Genomic DNA, 23,143 nt, shown 5'->3' on the forward strand with positions numbered 1-23,143 from the left:
AATTCAAATGAGTAAGATAAAATATGAGAACGTCAGAAAACAACTGAGTAAATGTTGGGGGAAATGGGAGCACTAATGGGGAAGAAAGATTCCAATAAGACATTTTCAGAGTTTGTTGAAAGAGAACTCTTGACACTAATGGTATAATAAGGTTTTCAGCTTCCTCACATCAAAGATAACTGACGTTTTCCCCTTGCGGCCCTGGTTTTAAAATATTTAGCCTAATAAATTGCATTTAGCTAAATGTTAACTTGTTGGTCTTTTTTTGTTTTAAATTCACAAGGGCACTTAGAGCTTGTGATCAGCAAGAAATAATTAGAGTTGCTATTTTTGTTTACTGTAATTAAATTAAGCTTTGTTGAGTGTCTGCCACATAATAGGTGCTATACACAAGTTATTTTATTTAATATGAACTCAATTGCAAGATATATATTACTAACCCCATTTTACCAACCAAAAACAGAACTATGGTGTTAGTAATTTCACCAAAATTAAACAGTGTGACAGGGTTAAGTTCCCACTATGCAGCCTTGCTGCAGAAAAATGCATGAATTCAGTTCAGTTCAGTTCAGTCACTCAGTCGTGTCTGACTCTTTGTGACCCCATGGACTGCAACTCTCCAGGCTTCCTTGTCCATCACCAACTGACTTCTGTTAGGCTCTTTGACATCTTGGTCATTTTTGAAAACTCTCCTTTACTACATTTTCACATGGATGTCTCAGGCTCCCAACTTGGGAACAATTAGCTCCTCAAGTCCCGTGACTTTTGCTTATAGAGATAATGTAGACCTGTAATATCATAGGATTCAATTTTATCAGGAAACTGAAGACACGACAGGCAAATAAGTCATGTTTCCTACTCAGAGAATAGATTTTATAGGGAAAGAGTTGAAACAAGAGAGTGAGAGAATGAGGCTCATGATTTATGAATTAACTTTCATTGTTCTCCATTACCATGTGATAATCAGCAGCTAGGCATTAATACAGTCAGTAATATAGTCTTGTTAATTATGTGTTTGATTTCTGATGCTTCATATTCTAGAAGAAAGTATATGAATTATATTTGTCTGTCTTGATGTCTTTCTGATCTTAGTGAGGCTGGAAATATTCAGGTATTATCATTTTTTAATAAGAATGTATTATGCTGTTGGATGTAATGTTATACAAATGTAAATTGGGTTAAGATAGTTGATTAGGTTATACAAATGTGAATTAGGCTAAGATAGTTGTTAGTGTTATTCATATACTTTATATCTTTACTAGTTTTTTTGTCTAGCTGATATGAGGATCTTAAAATCAACTATGATTATGGATTTTCTATTTTCCCATTTAATTCTATCAATTTTTATGTCATGTATTTGGAACCTCTGTTATTAGTCACATGTACATTTATGATCGTTAATCTTCCTATGAATGAACTCTTACATCATTATGATATGTCCTTCTTTGTCTCTGGTTGTAACATCTATCTGATATTACTGTATCCACTCTGTCCTACTTAGGCTTATCATTTATGTGATATATCTCTTTTTATACATGAACTTTCAAAGTATCTGTGTTTATTTGCAGGGCACTGCTTGTAGATAGCATATAGTTGGGTCTTGAAGGTTTTTATCCAGTCTGACAACATCTGCCTTTTAATTAGAGCTTTTAAGTCCAATCACATTTAATGTCATTATCAGTATGGTAGATATAGATTTTACTGTTTTACTGTTTTATGATTTTTTTATTCCCTCCTTCCCCTGTCACTTTTCTCTCTCTTTTTGAGTCTATGAATTGTGTCTTTTAAAATCAAATTTGTAAAAATTTTGGCCATTATTTCCTTAAATATTTTTTCTGTCCTATTCTCTCCTCTCCTTCTGGATCCAAAATTACAGGTATGTTAGATCTTTTGATAATGTGCCCAAATCAATGAACTTTTATTCATTTTTTCCCAATCTTTTTTTTTCCTCTCTCATCTTGAGATTGGAACTGCAATTTGTAAATCCAGTGAATATTTTTTATTCCAGTATTGTATTTTTTCAACCTAGGTTTTCCATTTTTGATAGGTTTTATTGTTCTGCTGATATTTCCTTTAAAAGAAAATTCATTACAAGCTAATTTTCATCTATGGCTTTGAGGATAGTTTTCAAAACTGCTTTAAATCCACACCTATTAATTCTAACACCTTGGACTGTCTCAACTTCAGTTACGTTGATTATCTTATCTCTTGAGTTGGGCCACATTTTTCTGTTTCTTCAGAGTATAGTAATTGTGGATTTTGTTCTGAACAGCTTGAATGATCCATTGTAGAGACTCTGGATTCTGTTATGTATTTCTAAAGAGTTTTCTAATGACTGATTTTTGTTTTTCAGGCAGATAATTTGGGTAAATTCAAACTTAAAACTCCGTCCCAGCTGCAGTAGACAGCAGCTGAAATCTCTGTACAGGTTTTCATCCTTCACTGGGCTGCTTGGGACCCATGTCACAGAAAACTCAGTCAGAGCTTTGCACCCAGTGTTTTTATACAGAATTTAGGCCTCTGCCTCTGTATCTTTCTCTTTTCTGAGATTTCCCCCCTCATTTTCTCTTATAGTTGCAGCAAATTCTGTTTTCTGATTTTCAAGCCCACGAGGCTGAACATTTTTTTTTTTTTTGAGACTGAACATTTTTATTTGACCTTTATCTATTACTGGATAATGCCAGCTGGTGCCTCCCCTCAGGCAAAAAGCTGTGAAAGGAGACTTACCCAATGCCATTTTTTTCCTTCCAAGTGTCAAGTCCCATTTAGTTTCTGCCTGCTTTGGTTGTTCTCCATTGCCTTTATAATTTATCAAGCATTTAATTATTATTCTATGGAAGGACTGGCCTTGCAGGATCTACCATGACATTTCTGGAAGCAGAACTTCCTTGTCATCTTTCCTTAACCTGGCAGTCTGCACCCTAAGCCTATTTTGATCCTAACTTATTTTTTTTTTAATTTTCTTTAGTTTCTATCATTAGCCTAGTATATAGTCATGTTTCAGCTAACACGATCTATTTTCTCATCCCTTAGAAACTTTTATACATTCCTACATGGTGGCTCAGATGGTTAAGAATCTGCCTGTGATGCAGGAGGCTTGGTCTTCCCGATCCCTAGGTCAGGAAGATCCCCTGGAGAAGGGAATGGCAACCCACTCCAGTATTCTTGCCTGGACAATACCATGGACAGAGGAGCCTGGAGGGCTACAGTCCTTGGGGTCACAAAGAGTTGGACACGACTGAGCAGCTAATACTTTCACGTTTTCTTCTTGAGGCCAGGAATCTTATATCTTTATTTTGTTTTTCTCCTACAAGCACTAACTGAATCTTTAATTCAGTAACTTGTCTGTTCAATAAATTTTTGAATGAACGAGTCATTCCAATATTAATATTCATGTAAAATGCCTAGAAGATGATCTAGCACACTGATAAATATTATCTGTTGTTATTACCTAAAATAAAAATGATGATCTCTGAATATTCTTCTCACTCCAGCCTTTGTTGGTTATTCTTTTCATTCATAGACTTAAAGACTCGTGGAATCTTAGAACTGAAAAATAAAGTTATATGATAAAAATTCCTTTGTTCTTGTGGATCACTGGGCTTGAGCAGATTCAAGGCTGTCTGACCCATTTCATTGTAATAGTGGTTCTCAACCAAGTGGTTCTCAATAGCCCCCCTACAAAGAGGTACTTGATCCAAAATGCCCATGGTGCCTAACGTTGAGGAATCCTGCCTTGCGGGTAGCTCGCTGCCTCTTAGTTCACCTTCATTAAGAGCTTTCCTAGTGAATGTGGTCTGTTGTCATAGAAAATTCTCAATCCCAGATTTTATTTATTTAGTGTCTCCTCTTTATTTGTATTTTACCTGTTTTAAGAAGAAAATTTATATAGTTAAAATGCGTAGGAAAAATAAGTTTTACAGAACAATTTCCCTCATATACATACCCTTTAAAATTACTTGGGGGGGGGGACTTCTCTGGTGGTCCAGTGGCTAAGACTCCATACTCCCAATGCAGGGGGCTTGGTTTGAACCCTGGTCAGGGAACTTGATCCCAGATGCCACATCTAAGAGTTTGAATGGATCCTGCATGTCACAACTAAGACCTGGTGCAGTCAAATAAATAAAACTTTAAAAATACATAGATAAATAGTTTGGGAGAAATTGTGAAAATAATTTAGATAGAGCAGTTAGAAAGTTAACAGGGGCCTATCAAATGTCTTAGGAAGAGTAGTTGTTTTTCAACCAGTCCTTTTCATTTTGCTAAAGTGTCCCCTGACGATGGTGAAGGCAGAAAAGGGGTTAAATGAGAGCAGCTAACTGATTGTCACCAATTGGATGGGAGAAGGGAGCCATGGGGAAGCCTTCAGGCTTCCTGCCTCCAAAGCTGCTCTGTCTCATCCTCATGTATCTCTCCACCTCATTCCCAAGGCTAGAGGTAGATACAGTGGTGAACGCATATCTTAATCCATAGAAGTACATACAGATGATTGAACAGGGTCAAGAACAAAGGCCTGTGGAGGAGTCAGGACACTTTCTCCTCTAGTGAGAGGTATTGGAGCTGTGAGCCACTGTTCAGAGTTGCCTAAAAGAAAGTGCAGACATCTCTGTCTGCAGTTTGGAAGAAAATCCCAGGTTCGTAGGCTGCTCTTGCCAGAGTGTGCAGATCATCACTTTCTTTTCTCTCACTAGCTCTGTCCCCTTCTCTCAGGGGACAGTCACATGATGATATCTTACCCTGGAATCCAATTTTTATCCTGAAGTCATGTTTACATGCTGAAAGTGGTTCTTTTCTGAATGATGGAAAGCTTCAAGGTCATAATTAAATTTAGCCCCAATTCCTGTGTTATTTAGGTGCTTATGCAATAAATACAAGTGGCTGTCTTGCCATTCTTTTTTAGCAAAGACTGACCATGCAGCATTTTAACTTTCCTGCGGGTTTTTGTAGTATATTTAAAATCTTTCTCTGAATAGTCAGTAAAATGTAATATTTCTAGCTTTTTCTCAAATCAGAATTTTGTGATTTTAAAACATATGTCTTCTTTAAGTTCAGTTCAGTTGAGTTTAGTTCAGTCACTCAGTCATGTCTGACTCTTTGCAACCCCATGGACTGCAGCACTCCAGGCTTCCCTGTCCATTACCAACTCCCAGAGTTGACTCAAACTCATGTCCATTGAGTCAGTGATGACATCTAACCTCTGTCCCCTTCTCCTCCCCCCTTTAATCTTTCCCAGCATCAGAGTCTTTTCAAATGAGTCAGTTCTTCGCATCATATGACCAAAGAATTGGAGTTTCAAATTCAGCATCAGCCTTTCTAATGAATATTTAGGACTAATTTCCTTTAGGATGGACTGGTTGGATCTCCTTGCTATCCAAAGGACTCTCAAGAGTCTTTTCCAACACCACAGTCAAAAGCATCACTTCTTCGGCGCTCAGCTTTCTTTATAGTCCAACTCTCACATCCATACATGACTACTGGAAAAACCATAGCTTTGACTAGACGGACCTTTGTTGGCAAAGTAATGTCTCTGCTTTTTAATATGCTATCTAGGTTGGTCATAACTTTCCTTCCAAGGATCAAGCATCTCTTAATTTCATGGCTACAGTCACCATCTGCAGTGATTTTGAAGCCCCCCAAAATAAAGTCTGTCACTGTTTCCATTGTTTCCCCATCTATTTGCCATGAGGTGATGGGACCAGATGCCATGATCTTCGTTTTCTGAATGTTGAGTTTTAAGCCAACTTTTTCACTCTCCTCTTTCACTTCCATCAAGAGGCTCTTTAGTTCTTCACTTTCTGCCATAAGGGTGGTGTCATCTGCATATCTGAGGTTATTGATATTTCTCCCAGCAATCTTGATTTGTGCTTCATCCAGTCCAGCATTTCACATGATGTACTCTGTGTATAAGTTAAATAAACAGGGTGACAGTATACAGCCTTGACCTACTCCTTTCCCTATTTGGAACCAGTCTCTTGTTGCATGTCCAGTTCTAACTGTTGCTTCCTGACCTGCATACAGATTATCAAGAGGCAGGTCAGGTGGTCTGCTATTCCCATCTCTTTCAGAATTTTCCACAGTTTGTCGTGATCCACACAATCAAAGGCTTTGGCAGAGTCAATAAAGCAGAAGTAGAGTCAATAAAGCAGAAGTAGATGTTTTTCTGAAACTCTCTTGCTTTTTTGATGATCCAGTGGATGTTGGCAATTTGATTTCTGGTTCCTCTGTGTTTTCTAAATCCAGCTTAAACATCTGGAAGTTCATGGTTCACGTACTGTTGAAGCCTGGCTTCGAGAATTTTGAGCGTTACTTTGCTAGCATGTGAGATGAGTGCAATTGTGTGATAGTCTGAGCATTCTTTGGCATTGCCTTTCTTTGGAATTGGAATGAAAACTGACCTTTTCTAGTCCTTTGGCCACTGCTAAGTTTTCCAAATTTACTGGCATATTGAATGCAGCACTTTCACAGCATCATCTTTTAGAATTTGAAATAGCTCAACTGGAATTCCATCACCTCCACTAGCTTTGTTCATAGTGATGCTTCCTAAGGCCCACTTAACTTCGCATTCCAGGATGTCTGACTCTAGGTGAGTGATCACACCATCATGATTATCTGGGTCGTGAAGATCTTTTTTGTATAGTTCTGTGTATTCTTGCCACCTCTTCTTAATAACTTCTGTTTGTGTTAGGTTCATACCATTTCTGTCCTTTATTGTGCCCAACTTTGTATGAAATGTTCCCTTGGTAGCTCTAATTTTCTTGAAGAGATCTCTAGTCTTTTCCATTCTATTGTTTTCCTCTATTTCTTTGCATTGATCACTGAGGAAAGCTTTCTTATCTCTACTTCTTATTCTTTGTAACGGTGCATTCAAATGGGTATATCTGTCCTTTTCTCCTTTGCCTTTTGCTTCTCTTCTTTCATAGTTGTTTGTAAGGCCTCCTCAGACAACCATTTTGCCTTTTTGCATTTCTTTTCCTTGGGGGTGGTCTTAATCACTGCTTCCTGCACAATGCCACAAACCTACGTCCATAGTTCTTCAGGCACTCTGTCAGATCGAATCCCTTGAATCTACTTGTCACTTCCTCTGTATAGTCGTAAGGGATTTGATTTAGGTCATATCTGAATGGTCTAGTGGTTTTCCCTACTTTCTTCAACTTAAGTCTGAATTTGGCAGTAAGGAGTTCATGATCTGAGCCACAGTCGGCTTCTGGTCTTGCTTTTGCTGACTGTATAGAGCTTCTCCATCTTTGGCTACAGAGAATATAATCAATCTGATTTCGGTATTGACCATCTGGTGATGTCCATGTGTAGAGTCTTCTCTTGTGCTGCTGGAGGAGGGTATTTGCTATGACCAGTGGATTTTCTTGGCAAAACTGTTAGTAGGGCCTTTTAGTAGGGCCTCTTCTTTCAGTAGGGCATAATAAAGCTGTCTATATGACCTTTCAGATGCGAGAAAGAATTCCTTTGCAAAAACATCCTGAAGTAAAATCTAAACCCCCTGAGTCCTTCCAAGTCATGAATATTTATTAGTGAATATTCAATTCATTGGTGCTAGAACCCATACGGTGATCAATAGTGCTTTGAAAGAAGGCAATTAGAGTACATACAAAATTGCTCTATATATTCTTAATTATAGGCTTTTTGTATTTATTTCTTCTGTGTTAAATACATCATGAAAACAAAGATAGTAAATGCTTTAAATATGCAAAAGGGATGTGGGGTTAAATTAGAACCTTAAATAATCCTGATTGATTAGTTAAGTCGATAGACAAAAAGAAAATGAATTTTAATTGACATGAATATAGATTCGGTAAGCCAAAGAGAACCCATGCAGACACAAGTCAGGATTTTGTTTGAGGATGGCAAAAATACATATTTGGGGTTATGGTTGATGGAAAGTTTTGTCAGTGCAGAATGACTGTGTAAAGGTAGCGTGGTGCTGCAACTACCATTGCTACTGATTAGCTAATGGTCTTTGTATAGTTACTGTGAACCAGTGGTACTCTAAAGCCCTTCACTTATGACCACCCACCCAGGACAGGCAAACAGGACTGTAGGACACAGAGCTATTCTCTCCTCCCCTAGGTCAGCCGAACACCAAGCAGTAGCATAGTGGGGACCCAGCCATCCAGCTCAGGTCCCATGTCCCTCGCAATTCTACCTGCCGTGATGTTTTCACCGCAGGTAAAATTCCAATCTATTTGCTGAGCTTTAAGGGGACAAGAGCTATTTCTCAGGATAGGAATAGATGCTCATTACCTGGTGGGTCAGATGGTAAAGAATCTGCCTTCAATGCAGGAGACGTGAGTTCAATCCCTGGGTCAGGAAGATCCCCTGGAGGAGGAATTGGCAACCCATTCCAGTATTCTTGCCTGGAGAATCCCATGGACAGAGGAGCCTGGCAGGGTACAGTCCATGTGGTCTACCTAGGAAGAAGTTGTAAAGATTCTGGCTTTGGTAGGAAAATTTAATACCATTTTGATACATAGTTTTCTGGTTTGAATCCATATGTTTACGTTAGAGAACTAGAAATGTATTTTAGTGCATTTAATGACGTTATCAAGCATCCTTGTTTCTTTGGAACAGATTTCTAAGAACCTTTTAGTGCTCTAATACAGGCCCAAGAAGAGGATTTGAATATTATATTGTTAAGATCATGCATAAAAATAACAAAAATTATTTTCTTGGTTTTTAGATATGTGGTTTTTAACAACAGAGGAGTGGCGGGAGAGAATCTCTTGGTAAGTAAATGTAAGTTAATGACAGCAGCTTAATTTTTAAGGAAATAATTTCCAGCTTTATAACAAAAAGATACTCTTTTTGATTTAAGATAACTTTTTATATCAATAATACAAGTTCATTGTGGAAAAATACGGGTAAGGGGAGAAAAAGGAAACTTGTAAAACCCATAATTATTCAACCAGGGGAATCCTCTTAGTCTGTGTTCATCCAGATCTTATATTTAAATTTTAAAATGTTACATATTTCTATTTTTAAAATAAGGCTTTATTTTGTAACTTAACTTTTATGCTTACTGTAGGTTAGCATCAACAAATATTTATCCACATCATTTTTAATGAAAAACATATTTTCTTTAAAAATTAACTAGTGCCAAAAAAAATTAACGAATAGAGTAATACTTGATTTACTTAAGAAATTTATTGTTATTGTGAAACAGATTGACTGCATGTTATATGCTTATTTGCCTGCCAAAGTTTACATAGAGGAGATATTATTTTAAATCAGTTTTTTTCCCCTTTTCTAATCCCTAAGCTTTTGCTAGGATAGAATTTCTTGCATCTCTTGGAAAATCATCACTATCTGGTGTTTTACCTGTGAGCTGGAATGAGAACTATTACACTCACTGAAATTTTCTTGAAGCTTTTCAACTGTTAGTCCCTCACCGCTTCCAACAGGTCAAAGGCAATTCTATCAGAATAGAAAGAACCATTTTTTTTTGAATCATTGCTAGAGAATGATATTAAGACTATAAATAATTAAGTCATGCTGGAAATAAAAATTTACGATCATGTCACTATGTTGGTACATTATGAGAATGTAGGGGGAGAAAAGAGCTCTTGCACTTTGCTTGATAAATCCTGACGGGGATCAAGATCAACCTGATTGCGAAAGCTAAAGTTATAAAGTGTTTACGGTCTTACTCTAGTTCCTTGTGAAGGGGAAGATTCTGCTTTCCTTATTTGGTCCAGCCCTGTGGGAATCTCATAGGTAAGTTTGTAGGTACTCTAAAAGGAAAGATTTGAACCTGTCACTGGCTCTGGACCAAGCCAGTCATTTCTGAGCAGCTCCTGTCTGCTGTGTATCCTTCCAGATGCTTCCAGGACACAAAGCTGGGAAAGGCATGGTCTTAGGCTCTTAAGAAAATAATGCGCTGAAAAGTAAAGGCCGTTTGGTCCCATAAAATGAGAACAAAGGATCTGTTTGTTCAGCAAAGCTGTGTTGTATGCCTATTAAATCAGGTACCTGTACAAGGCCATAGTGAGGAGTGCACACATTATTACACACAGCCCTAACCCTTTCTTAGGAAACTTGAGTTGCAAGAGATATATAAAAACATATCCAGTACGGTGCTAATTGTGACCACAAAAAGGTGTATTAAGGCTACAGATATTAGAGGGAAGGAGTAACTGAGTCCCGGGGAAGGTGGGAGAACACACTTGGTTCTAACACTTTGGTTATGACAGTGGTGGTGGGTTTGAGCTGCATCTTAAAGGTTATGGTGTTGAACCAGCAGAGGGGAGAGAGAAGCTTTCTCAGCATAAAGAACGAGATGTTAAAGAGCGCAGACAGCAAGTCCTTATTTGTGGAGAGATAGCGATGGAGATCATTTTCTCTAATGTTTATTGAGTCCTTAGAATATATCAGTTATGTCTTTTCCTATTGATGTTCAGCAATAGAGACAAGCCTGTGATTTAGGTGGGCATAGCCACCATGATCCCCATTTTCCAGATGAAGAAAATGAGGCACAAGTAGGCTAAGCATGTGCCCTCACCAAGAAATTCAGAGCCAGGATTCAGACCAGGTAGGCTGACTGTGTGCTTATGTTTTTATGTTTGTTCTGTACTCCTTCTTATTGCTCAAGGAGTGCTAGGAATTCTCCCAGAAAGGGAGGGCGAGATTTTGAAGAGTCATGTGTAAAACCCCAAGGAACCTAGTGTTAAACAATTGACTCTTTCTAAAGTTTCTTTTATGGATGTATAATTGACATATAAAATAACTTAGTCATGTTTTAGAAAGAAAACCACAGCAGAAAAGTGACGGAGGGGAAGGAGGCTTGGAGGCTTGGCAATTACTAAAGATCTATCCGGAGTGTGAAGGGCTTCCCTGGTGGCTCAGTGGTAAAGAATCCGCCTGCCAGTGCAGGAGATGCAGGTTCGATCCTTGGGGGTCGGAAAGATCCCCTGGAGAAGGAAATGGCAACCCACTCCAATATTCTTGCCTGGGAAATCTCATGGACAGAGGAGCCTGGTGGGCTGTAGTCCATAGGGTCGCAAAAGAGTTGGACACCAAACAAGAAATGTCAAGAACATAAGCACACAGTCAGCCTACCTGGTCTGAGCAACCAAACAGCAACAATCCAGAATGTAGAGGTGAATGTAGAGGTAGGGGAAGAGAACAGAAATGAAGGGTTTTTCTGGGGCAGAAAGAAAAGTATTCATTGTATTGTGGGAAGTCGAGAGAAGGGAGTCAACGTCAGCATGTCTAGTTTTGCTGAATTGTAAAAGGCTAATATGGTGAAGGGTAATATTTGCCGAAAGAGGAAATGTAGGAGAATTTACAAGATTTTGGTGTTATCAAAATAACAAGTTCAGTTTTAGATGTTGGGGGTGCTTTGATGTCATCCAGGTGGAAATTTCTCATAAACACTCAGATGTACTAGACTGGTTATCAGAAGAGACATACAGGCTGGAGAAAGGCACCATGGATTATGGGTATACAGTGGAACCAGGAGGTCAGGAGTGGATGACATTGCTTAGGAACCGTTGGTCTAGCAAAGGATAGACTCTTAGAACACGACAAACAGGAAGGAGGCGAGAAAAAGGTGAAGAGGAGGAAGCTTGGGAAAACTTCTGCTCTGAGCATTTACATTTAATTGGAAATTTACTTTGAAAGAGGGCAGCAACCCAGTAACGTTGAGCCATAAATTTGCATCTACATGCTCAGTCATGTTCGACTCTGCCTGCCAGGTTCCTCTGTCCCTGGGATTTTCCTGGCAAGAATACTGGAGTGGGTTGCCATTTCCTCCAGGGGATCTGCCCAACCCAGGGATCAAACCTGAGTCTCCTGCATTGCAGATTCTTTAGCAAAGAGCCACTGGGAAAGCCCCATAAACTTGCATAGATTTTTTAAAAAAATCTCCACAAGAATACTTCAGGAGATTTTACAAAGGGATAGTAATTAGATATTTTTTTTTTTTTAACTTTTAAAGAACTCACTGAGTTCTAAACAGGAGGATGAGAGAAGCTTGGTCTCTGGCGTCTTTTACAGTGCTTTGGCTGAATTCTGATGAACTGATACCCCCAGCAAATATCTGTATCCTAAAGGCTAATTTGATCTAACTTTAAAAAGAATAGGCTATCAAATGACTTAAATGTAATGACTAAGATCATGGCATCTGGTCCCATCACTTCATGGCAAATAGAAAGGGAAAAAGTGGAAGCAGTGACAGATTTTATTTTCTTGGGTTCCAAAATCACTGCAGATGGTGACTGCAGCCATGAAATTAAAAGATGCTTCCTCCTTGGAAGAAAAGCTATAACAAGCCTAGACAGTGTATTAAAAAGCAGAGACATCACTTTGCCGATGAAGTTCATATGGTCAAAGCTATGGTTTTTCCAGTAGTCATGTATGGATGTGAAAGTTGGACCATAAAGAAGGCTGAGCACTGAAGAATTGATGCTTTCGAACTGTGGTGCTGAAGAAGACTCTTGAGAGTCCCTTGGACAGCAAGGAGATCAAACCAGTCAGTCCTAAAGGAAATCAACCCTGAATTGAAAAGATTGATGCTGAAACTGAAGTTCCAATACTTTGACCACCTGAGGAGAAGAGCCAACTTATTGGAAAATACCCTGATGCTGGGACAAATTGAGGGCAAGAGGAGAAGGGGGCAACAAAGGATGAGATGTTTGGATGGCATCACTGGCTCAATGGACGTGAGTTTGAGCAAATTCTGAGAGACAGTGAAGGACAGGGAAGCCTGGCATGCTACAGTCCATGGGATCAAAAAGAGTGGGACATGACAGTGATTGAACAACAAAAAATGAAATATAATTTAATATATATTTGTACCCAAATGGATCACAAAAATGCACTGCCAATATTGATTGTTAGAGCTGGCTTTGATATTGAGAGCTCTTGAGAGCCTTTCTTCTTTCTGCCTTAGAGCTACAAACAATGACTGTTTCATACTAGAGGAACTCTATGAGTATTTATACTTCCCCTGTTCCAGAAAGGACTGAATATAGCCCAGACCCAGAGTAAGACTTTAAGGGTAGTCATAATAAAGAACAAGAGATGAATCAGCAAAGATCAAACAGGGAGAGGAACTGACTCGAACTGAAATTAATCTAAGAGAGCTAGCGAAGGTGACATGGAATTTAGGGTAAGCCATTCTCTTAGGGGTGGAAGAAAAGCAAGAGGAAAAGATTTGCTGAAATAAGTTGGTGATATACTTAGAATTTATAGGGGTGGTTATGGCCCCTGCAAAGCAGAATAAGAAAGTAGAAATCTTCCAGCACCATATTGTCCTTATTTCTAGTTAGTTTTTGCAGGATTGAGAGAAAGCCAGAAGCCTTGCTTATTGGGAAATGAGAAGCCTGCACTTTGCCCTCTCTGGGCCTCTGAGCTGTGGAAGACAGAGAATCCCAGTCTTAGTAGACTAATCCTCAGATATCCCTGCAGGCACCCTCAAGGTGGATGGTGCTTTTTCTTGGTTTTCTGCAGGTTGGTTTTCAAGGTCAGGAATCCAGGAAGCCAAGTTATACACGAACTTCCTCACCTTTTGATTACTTTGGGAACTGTCAAGTTTCCTGCTTAGTTTAGGAATGATGATTTACAAAGAACTCAGTGAAACCTGATTTGTTAAAGGTTACACTCCCTCTCCTTTGATTTACAGAGTTATGCAGGTTTCTATGTCCCTAAACCCAACCAGAAAACCCTCTCAGCCACTTTGGAACATATTCTGGCAGTTTCTCAAAAACTTAAAAATTGAGTTGCTGTATGATCCAGCAATGCTGCTCCTAGGTACATATACAGGAAATGAAAATATTTATTCATACAATAACTTGTACGTGCATATTTATAGAAGCGTTATTCATAATAACCAGGCTTCCCAGGTGTCACTAGTAGTAAAGAATCTGTCTACCAACGCAGGAGACACAAGAGATGAGGGTTTGATCCCTGAGTCGGGAAAATCTCTTGGAGGAGGAAATGGCAACCTAGTCAGTATTCTTGCCTAGAGAATCCGATGGAGAGGGGCGCCTGGTGGGCGCATGGGATCACAAAGAGTCGGACACGACTAAGCACACACACACATTCATAATAACCAAAAGATGGAAGGAAACAGATGTTCATCAACAGACAAATGGATAAATAAAATGTGGTACAGCTAGGTCATGGATTACTATTCAGCATTAAAAAATGAATAAAGTGCTGATACATGCCACAATATGAAAGAGACTTGAGAACATTATGCTAAGTGAAAGAAGCCAATAAAAGATCACATACTATATGATTTCATTTATACAAAATATTCCAAATAGACAAATCTGTAGAGATGGTGTTATAGCCACGCTTTCCGGGAAACAGACTCACTCAGAAGGACAATGCAGATAGTGAAGTGCAGTTTATTACGCCGGCGGGCCCAAGGCAGAGTCTCCTCTTAGCCAAGGACCCCGTCCAGCATTTGTGAAAATCTTTTATACCCCATGTGTACGTGTCCAAACCCACTATCCCAATTCCCTTGAGACTTACATAAACAAAGGAAGGGTAAATACAACTACAATAACCCCATCATTCACGTGTTATGTGTTCAAACAGTCAATAATCAATAAGCCCGCAGTTACATTCCAAATAGTTAATAACCGATAAGCCTGTGCTTACATTCTGATAGATAGTGTCCGGAGGCAGGGGTGATTAGTGTCTGTTTTCTCTTCTTCAAGATTCCCCTGCCCAGAGAGGGGTCTTATCCTTCCACTGTCATTCCCACAGGCGCTAAGCACAAAGTTCAGAGTCCACTGGAGAGGTGGCCACGCACGATCAGCACAGACAGGCCTGAGATGGAGTCCAGGCCCTATGAATTCCTTCTTCAATGGAAAGTAGATTAGTGGCTGCCTTGGGTTGAGGAAGGGGGAGTGACTGCTAATGGTGGAGGGTTTCTTTGGGAAGTGATGAAAATGTTCTAAAATTGTGATGATAGTTGTACAATTCTAAATATACTTAAAAAAAAAACCCCACACATCTTAAATGGGTGAATTGTATGGTAAGTGAACCATGACTCATAAAGTTCTTAAAAAGAAAAGCCTTAGGACTTTCCTGGTGGTCCAGTGGTTAAGACTCTTTTCCTATTGCAGGGAGCCTGGGTTCCATTCCCTGGTCAGGGAACTAGATCCTAAGTGCTGCAATTAAGACCTGACATGGCCAAATATAAATAAATATTTTAAAAAAAAAAGAAAGAAAGAAAAACCTCCTTCAAGTACTTTCCAGTTCAAGTTAGAGCTGGTTCAGTGGGTTCGGGGGAGGGTCAATGGTGTAGCAGAAGCCAGAAAATACTTTGAAATACTTTGAGTGAAAGTCATTCAGTCATGTCTGACTCTTTGCGACCTCATGGACTGCAACCTGCCAGGCTCCTCTGTCCATGGGGATTTTCAGGCAAGAATACTGGAGTGGGTTCCCATGCCCTCCTCCAGAGGATTTTCCCAACCCAGGTCTCCCGGGTTGCAGGTGGATTCTTTACCATCTGAGCCACCAGGGAAGCCCAGAAAATGCTTTAAAACCATGCTACTCCAAATGTGGTCTCTGGGCCAACTTCCAGTTTTCAAACTATCTGACACCATCGCTGACAGGATGAGAGAGTGTGAGCCAACTTCAGCTCCAAGCACACTGCTGAGGTGAGCTGATTGTTTTTTCTTTCTCATAGAAACACTCTCCTGGTGAGAGAAGATTTACATTCTGACATCAGCCCCTTATCTCACCCTGGCCTGGCACTTTAAGTAGCTCTGCTTCAGGGATCCTCTAATCCAAAAAAAAAAAAAACCAACAACCCTCATTTAATGGATGAGGACACCTCTGGAGAAGTGGGCTGACAGGCCTGAGGTTGTAAAGCTGATTAATGGTCTTAGGGCAGGAACTCCGACTGTCCAGTGTCTTTACATTTCAGCTCTGGCTTTTGGTCAAGTCAGGCTGAAAAGCTGGGGGTTGAGATAAAGAAGGTTTTCAAAGAGAGGGGTCTTGCCTCAATCTCCGATGCTTTGGGTGGTTAATTAAGGACTTAGATCTAGGGAAATCTGCTCTCGTTCCCTGCTGAGCTTTTCCACCTTGGAAGTTAATCGGGTAGGGAGGGCTTTAGGAAATTCACAAGGGATAAAGGACTTGCTGGTCTGAGGGAGGAGGAACATACAGTGCAGGGCTGGCCAGGGCACAGTTCAGACCTCAGAGTCTCACCTTCAGGCACCGCCTTTCCCATACCCAGCCATTGTTTGCCACCCACGTTTGCTCTTTCCTAAATGCTTCCCCAGATAGCCTCTCCCGCTAGCTATCACAACAGCCCCAGAAGGTCATCAGTCACCTGTGGATATGACTGTGTTGAATCCTTTAGAATTTCCTTCTAGCACTGATAGGTGCAGTTCAGTAATATCTTGTAATATCTCAGTATTATCTATGTTATGAGGTGATATCACTCACTAATATCAACTCTTGGTGGGTGTGCAAAAGACTGTACACTTCTCTACATTTAAACAATTTTCAGTAAAATATCTAGAGGGAAGTTGTATAACACAGGGAGCTCAACCTGCTGCTCTGTGACAATCTGTTGTTCAGTCTTTTTTTTTTTTTAATATTAGTTGGAGGCTAATTACTTTACAATGTTGTAGTGGTTTTTGCCATACATTGACATGAATCAGCCATGGATTTACATGTGTTCCCCATCCTGAACCACCCCCCCACCTCCCTCCCCATCCCATCCCTCTGGGTCATCCTAGTGCACCAGCCCCGAGCACTTGTCTCATGCATCAAACCTGGACTGGTGATCTGTTTCACACTTGATAATATACATGTTTCAATGCTATTCTCTCAGATCATCCCACCCTCACCTTCTCCCACAGAGTCCAAAAGTCTGTTCTATACATCTGTGTCTCTTTTTCTGTCTTGAATATAGGGTTATCGTTACCATCTTTCTAAATTCCATATGTATGCGTTAGTATACTGTATTGGTGTTTTTCTTTATGGCTTACTTCACTCTGTATAATGGGCTCCAGTTTCATCCATCTCATTAGAACTGATTCAAATGTGTTCTTTTTAATGGCTGAGTAATATTCCATTGTGTACATGTACCACAGCTTTCTATCCATTCGTCTGCTGACGGGCATCTAGGTTGCTTCCATGTCCTGGCTATTATTAACAGTGCTGCGATGAACACTGGGGTGCACGTGTCTCTTTCAGTTCTGGTTTCCTCGGTGTGTATGCCCAGCAGTGGAATTGCTGTTGTTGTCTCTTAAGTAGTGCCCTACTCTTTGTGACCCATGGACTGCAGCATGCCATGGCCTGCAGGACTGTGACAACCTAGAGGGGTGGGAAATCCTATGGACAGAGGAACCCGACGTGCTGCAGTCCATGGGGCTGCAAAGAGTCAGATACGACTTAGCTACTGAACAACAACTAAGAGGAGTGGGATGTGGGGGTGGGATGGGAGGAAGGTTCAAGAGGGAGGGGATATATGTATACTTATGGCCGATTCATGTTGTTGTATGGCAGAAACCAACACAACGCTGTAAAGCAATTATCATCCAATTAAAAATAAGTTTAAAAAAGAATTTTAGGAATGGTATATCTTTAAGGAATAACAATGATAATTTTAGGAGTAACAATGATGTGACAACCCACTACCATTTATTGAAGGCTTCATCTGTGCCAAGTGTTCCCTTGTGCCGTGAGTGTTAGTCAGTCGTGTCTGACTCTGTGACCCCACGGACTGTAGCCGGCCAGGGTCCTCTGTCCACGGGATTCTCCAGGCAAGAATACTGGAGTGGGTTGCCATTTCCTTCTTCAGGGGTTCTTTCTGATAGAACCCAGGTCTCTTGCATTGCAGGCGAATTCTTGGCTGTCTGAGCCGGTTTTGCTGTGAGCAGTACTTCGTGCGCTGCAGGCGATCCCTGTAGGACTAGACGTTCCTCTTCCCCTAGGTAGGCTTTGTCATTCTTGTCACTGCCGCCGCCTCCTCTCTTGGCTCGGCTCTCACCCTGGTTCTTTATTCCCTTTAAGCAGTTGGTTCTCAGCCCTGGCTGCACAGCAGGATCCTCTGGAGACCTTCGAAAAACCTCTGATCCCTGAATGCCATCCTCCAAAGATTCTGATTCATTTGACCTGGGGTGGAGTCCCCGGGTCTGGTCTACGGCCATACCACCCTGAATGCGCCCAATCTCGTCTGATCTCGGAAGCTAAGCAGGCTCGGGCCTGGTTAGTACTTGGATGGGAGTCCCCGGGTCTGTTTTTGTCCTAACGCCCTCTTTCTTGTCTGTAGGCCGGGCTGAAAATCGTGGTGAGGTGGTGGGGAGTCCCAGGTTTCTTAGGATCCTGGTCTGAGAAGTCCTGTCTGTGAGACTGGCCTGCTCTAAGCCACTAACAAACTGTGCTCATTTATCGGAGTCGCTTTGCAGCATGACTACATAAGCTTGTGCGATAGCCATCCAGAATGTTAGCAGGAACACGGCATACAGGCTATCTTGGCCTCAGAGTTGGCCAGGATATTTCCCGGGGCCCTTTGTTTTGTGGTTGGTTATTTTAAATAATTAACGAATTCTCAGGCATATTTAGCTACCTGGTCATTTTGAATGTCTGTCCATGGAGGCGAAATGATTATTCATTACAGAGCTGGTTTTGCTTAGAGATGCACATACATTTGTTTTTTCTGACTCCTTATTTAACAAACTCAGCTTCCAGAAATAGGGTCAGTTTTCCTAAGAATGATTTGGGCAGCTCACTAAGTACTGGACTGGGAGTGGGTTGAGTGAAGACAAAAACAACACAACAACAAAAACCTGGAGAGCAGTTAAAAAGTGTCAACTAAAAAAGATGTACAACTTTAGAGTTGTGAGTTAAGTTTTATTTGGGGCAAAATGAGGACTGCAGCCTGGGAAGCTGCATCTCTGAGAGACCGCTCCAAAGCAGCTAGTGGGGGAAAGTCAATATATAAGGTTTTGGTGAAGGGGGAGTTTAATACAATGAAGCACTCATTTTACAAAGGGTTTTTTGTTAGTCATGAGGCTCTGATATCACCATGAAGGGATTTAGTGCTTCTCTAGATATGAGGAGATGCAAGGATTGAGATCATAAAATCTGTTTCTAAAAACATCCAACTATCTAAAGTCCTGTCCCATCAGATTCCCTGGAGCCCAGAGGGCCTCACTCCACCCTGACCTCCCTCAGGGGGTGTTGAAGGTCAACAGCTATAGCAGCATGGGGTTCAATCTCCATAGAGGCAGTTGGCAAATGCTTTTGTTGTTCAGTCATTGGCAATGCTCTTGGTAAGTGCCAATTTGTAGTTGACAGAAGCATAGTTAGCCCTATTAGAAATGGATTATCCCTTTGGGGGTAGCCTACATCCACACAAGTTTTCACAGAGTTTATTTAAGCATCATCTTATCAAATATTTAAGTACAGACCTTTAAATACTAGTAAGAAGAAGACTGTAAAGTGAAATATTTTAAGCTCTTGATGTTTATCAAGACATTAGAGTAAATGTGAACTGTAAGTGATTTTTAAAAAGATATTTGTGTACCTTTTCCAGTTTTATTTTTTTCTGGACAGAAAACTGAAATCTTTTTATGAGCTGGCCTGGTTCAGTGTAGGATAGGCAGCAGGCATTGAGAGAAAGGTCCCGGGTTATGGCTTTTTCTGCAGATTAGCAAATTAATCTGCTCCCAGAATAGCTAGGGAGAGTCAGGCTATCCGATTAACAGGGTGAATTTTAATTTTTTCTATACTCCCCCATTTTTAAAATGAAATTTGCATTTTATAAAACAAATAAAACAAATGACTTCTAAACTCAGGACAAGAAAATTCTCTTTCGGGATAAGGAGAAATCACTGTGTCTACTTTTTTGGAAGTTATGGGTAAATTAGATATCATTCATAGATAAATATAAAATATATGCTTTATTCTTTTCTGATCTATTATGTGTAAATAATTTAGAATTAATTTTACTACATTTTTCTCATCAAAGCTTTTTTTAAAAACTAACTTCTGACAGTCATGTACCCACTGCTTTATTTAAAATGGATAACTAACAAAATCCTATTGTATGGCATATGGAACTCTGCTCAGTGTTATGTGCCGGCATGGATGGGAGGGGGTTTGAAGGAGAATGGGTACTGTTTACATATGGCTGAGTCCCTTCCCGGTTCACCTGAAACTATCACAACATTGTTAATCAGCTATATCCCAATATGAAATATTTTGGTATTTAAAAAGAAAAAGAAAATTAACTCTAATAGCCATTTAAGAAATTACTATTGTTTCTCTACTATTTAGTTTCAATACTATTCATATTGAACCATATGAATAATCTTGGTTTGTAATTATCATCAAATTATTCTAACTTGTAAAAATACTTATGTCCAATGTCCGCTTGAAGGTTATCTCTCCTTTAGATTTTTCTGCATTTTTTAAGAATACCTTTCTCATCCTCTTTTTACTATAAAAGGAGATCATCACTCAATTGAATCCTACCAGGTCATTCTTCCTTCCTTTAGTGATTAGATGTGGCTTACTTTACCTCTGTTCTGGAAGCATGAAATAAGGCAATGATTACTGCAATATGATAGTCGCTAGTGATAATATTAATAGTAGCCCCTAGCAACTGGGGCTTGCCTGGTGGCTCAGATGGTAAAGAGTCTGCCTGTAATGCAGGAGACCTGGGTTCAATCCCTGGGTTGGGAAGAAGAGGATTAACTAACATGTTTTATCTAAAAAGATGTTAATATCATTTATTAACACATATATGTGGAACCTAGAAAGATGGTACTGATGAACCTGTTTGCAGGGCAGTGAAGGAGACAGAGACATAAAGAGCTGACTTGTAGACACAGAAGAGAAAGGAGAAGGTGAGGCAGATGGAGAGAGTAGCACTGAAACGTATACATCATCATATGTAAAATAGATAGCCTGCAGAAATTTGCTGCATGAAGCTTGGAGCTCAAATCTGATGCTCTGTGACAACCTAAGGGTTGGTATGGGGTGGGAGGTGGAAGGGAGGTTCAAAAGGGAGGGGACATGTGTATATTCATGTTGATGTATGGCAGAAACCAACACAATAATGTAAAGTAATCATCCTCCAGTTAAATTAATTAAAAAGATGCTATAAAGTTATATCTTCAAATCTGAAGAAAATTTCTACCAGACCTACCAATTTGATGTATTATCCCCCCATGTCTTCGTTGTGTGTCCAAGATGAATTCTTTCTTTAGTGGGACTGAAGTCCTATGAAGAAAGCATATGATGTTTCCTGTTGGAGCCCTGTCAAGTAGTGAGAGGTTGTGTGATATACAGTTTTGCATATCTGAAGTTACCAGGTCATCTCACTTTCCATCCTGTGTGTTTCCATGTAATCTAACAAGTGTTTAATGACTGTCCGAGATGGAGAGGAGCAAGATACTAAGAGAGAGAGCCTTACCTATATCGTAAGGGCTGGGAGCAGGCTGGCCGGGACAAGTCGGGATAGAATTGGGAAAGGCTGTGAGTTCCTCAGTCTGACCTTTTGTCTGATGTTTATTGAATCAGTTCAAGGCATGATTTCAACAGGCAGAGCTGACCGTGCAGGCCACGTGGCAGAAGTTTACACAGGTGACAAGGGTATTGAGAGACTTAGTGGACAAGAGATGGGCAGGGTCCATGGACCAGAATCCATACAGATGGAGGAATAGTGACACAGGGCTGGAAAGGTGACTGGGCATATTATGAAGGGCCTTAACAGGGAACTTTGTATTTAATTCAGTCAGCAATGGAAAGCTAATGGAGCGTTTTAATCAGAAACTCTGTCCTGATTAGAGCTGGAAATGTTATCTATTAATCTCGCAGTGAGTGGGATGTGTGATTATAGATGGTTATTAGCAAAGGCTGGGAGTTAACCACATCAGAGGGTATCACCTCATGGTCCAAGTGAAAGGTACAAAGGTCTGGGAGCTGAGAAGGCTGGTGCCACACCCCTCCCACGACTTTTTCCTGTTGACACGTACCATGCCCATCTAGCCTACCTGATGGCTTCCCACTACAGGCACTCACATCTCCAATGGGGGTGGTGGGGAGGGCCTCCTCTAGCCTCAGAAGGCTGCTGAACCTGTATGAGGACAGACCGGGTGCCGGGGGTTAATCTCCACGATGCCTTCCACCAATGGTGAAGTTAACTGTGCGTGCTTAGTCGCTAAATCGTGTCCACCTCTTTGCGACCCCATGGACTGTAGCCTGCCAGGCTCCTCTGCCCATGAGATTTCCCAGGCAAGAATACTGGAGTGGGTTGCCATTTCCTTCTCCATGAAACTAACTGGTGGATCAATAACCCTTGCCACTCGGTTGAGATAACTTTGAGCTTTGTTCAACAGTCTCCCAAAGTGCCCCAATGGGATTGAGTCCCAGTCATGCACAGCCACAAACTGCTGGCTGACATTCTTGATTGCTTCCTACCCTTCCTGACTCACTCACCACTACCCTGCTCCCACTTGCTGCTATACTTTCAAATGAACCACTCATCTTTGTCCCAGGGGCCTTCTTAGAGAATCTAACATACCAGGTCTTTACTCGAGTAGAAAGAAGGGCTTGCCTGTGTGTCCTGCAAAGATTCTGGAGAGGAAGAAGCTATAGGACTTAGAAGTGTATTGACTGTGGGTTAAGGGAAATGAAGACGGCAATGTCACCTACAGTTTTAACTAAGAAAATGCAGACGTCATTCATAGGAAAATGGGAAGTTAGGGGAAGCATTAGGAATTTTCATGAAGAGATAAAAGGGTTTGCTCTGGGGCATTTTGAGTTTGAAGTACAAACAGGACTTTACTTCTAGAACTTTGGAATTTGCATCTGGAGCTCAGAAGAAGGAAGACCATGGAGATTCAGGTTTAGTTGCAGCCGAAGGCAACAGGAGAAGGGGCAGCGGAGGATGAGATGGTTAGATAGCTTCACCGACTCAATGCACATGAGTTTGAACAAACTCCAGGAGATAGTGAAAGACAGGGAACCCTGGCATGCTGCAGTCCATGGGGTCAGAAAGAGCTGGACACTACTGAGTGACTGAACAGCAAGAGGTAGTTGATGAAGCTGTGAAGGTAAACAGGACCTCCAGGAACTGGGTGTGGACCAGAGAATGAGCAGATGCAGGCCTATGACAGAACTTCCAGAACTGAATTCTCCCTTTTGGGGTGGT

At 40.6% G+C, this 23,143-nt stretch overlaps 1 protein-coding gene across 1 annotated transcript in view; it reads left to right on the plus strand.

The window, feature by feature from the left end:
- ABHD3 (abhydrolase domain containing 3, phospholipase) overlaps positions 1–23,143 on the plus strand; it is a 56,760-nt gene that overhangs the window by 12,272 nt on the left and 21,345 nt on the right. The window contains exon 4 of the mRNA XM_043889472.1: positions 8,693–8,738. Within this exon, the coding sequence (XP_043745407.1) occupies positions 8,693–8,738 (46 nt within the window). The remainder of the gene's footprint in view (positions 1–8,692; positions 8,739–23,143) is intronic.

This window comes from Cervus elaphus, chromosome 27 (genome assembly GCF_910594005.1).
Source record: "Cervus elaphus chromosome 27, mCerEla1.1, whole genome shotgun sequence".
Lineage (NCBI taxonomy): Eukaryota > Metazoa > Chordata > Mammalia > Artiodactyla > Cervidae > Cervus > Cervus elaphus.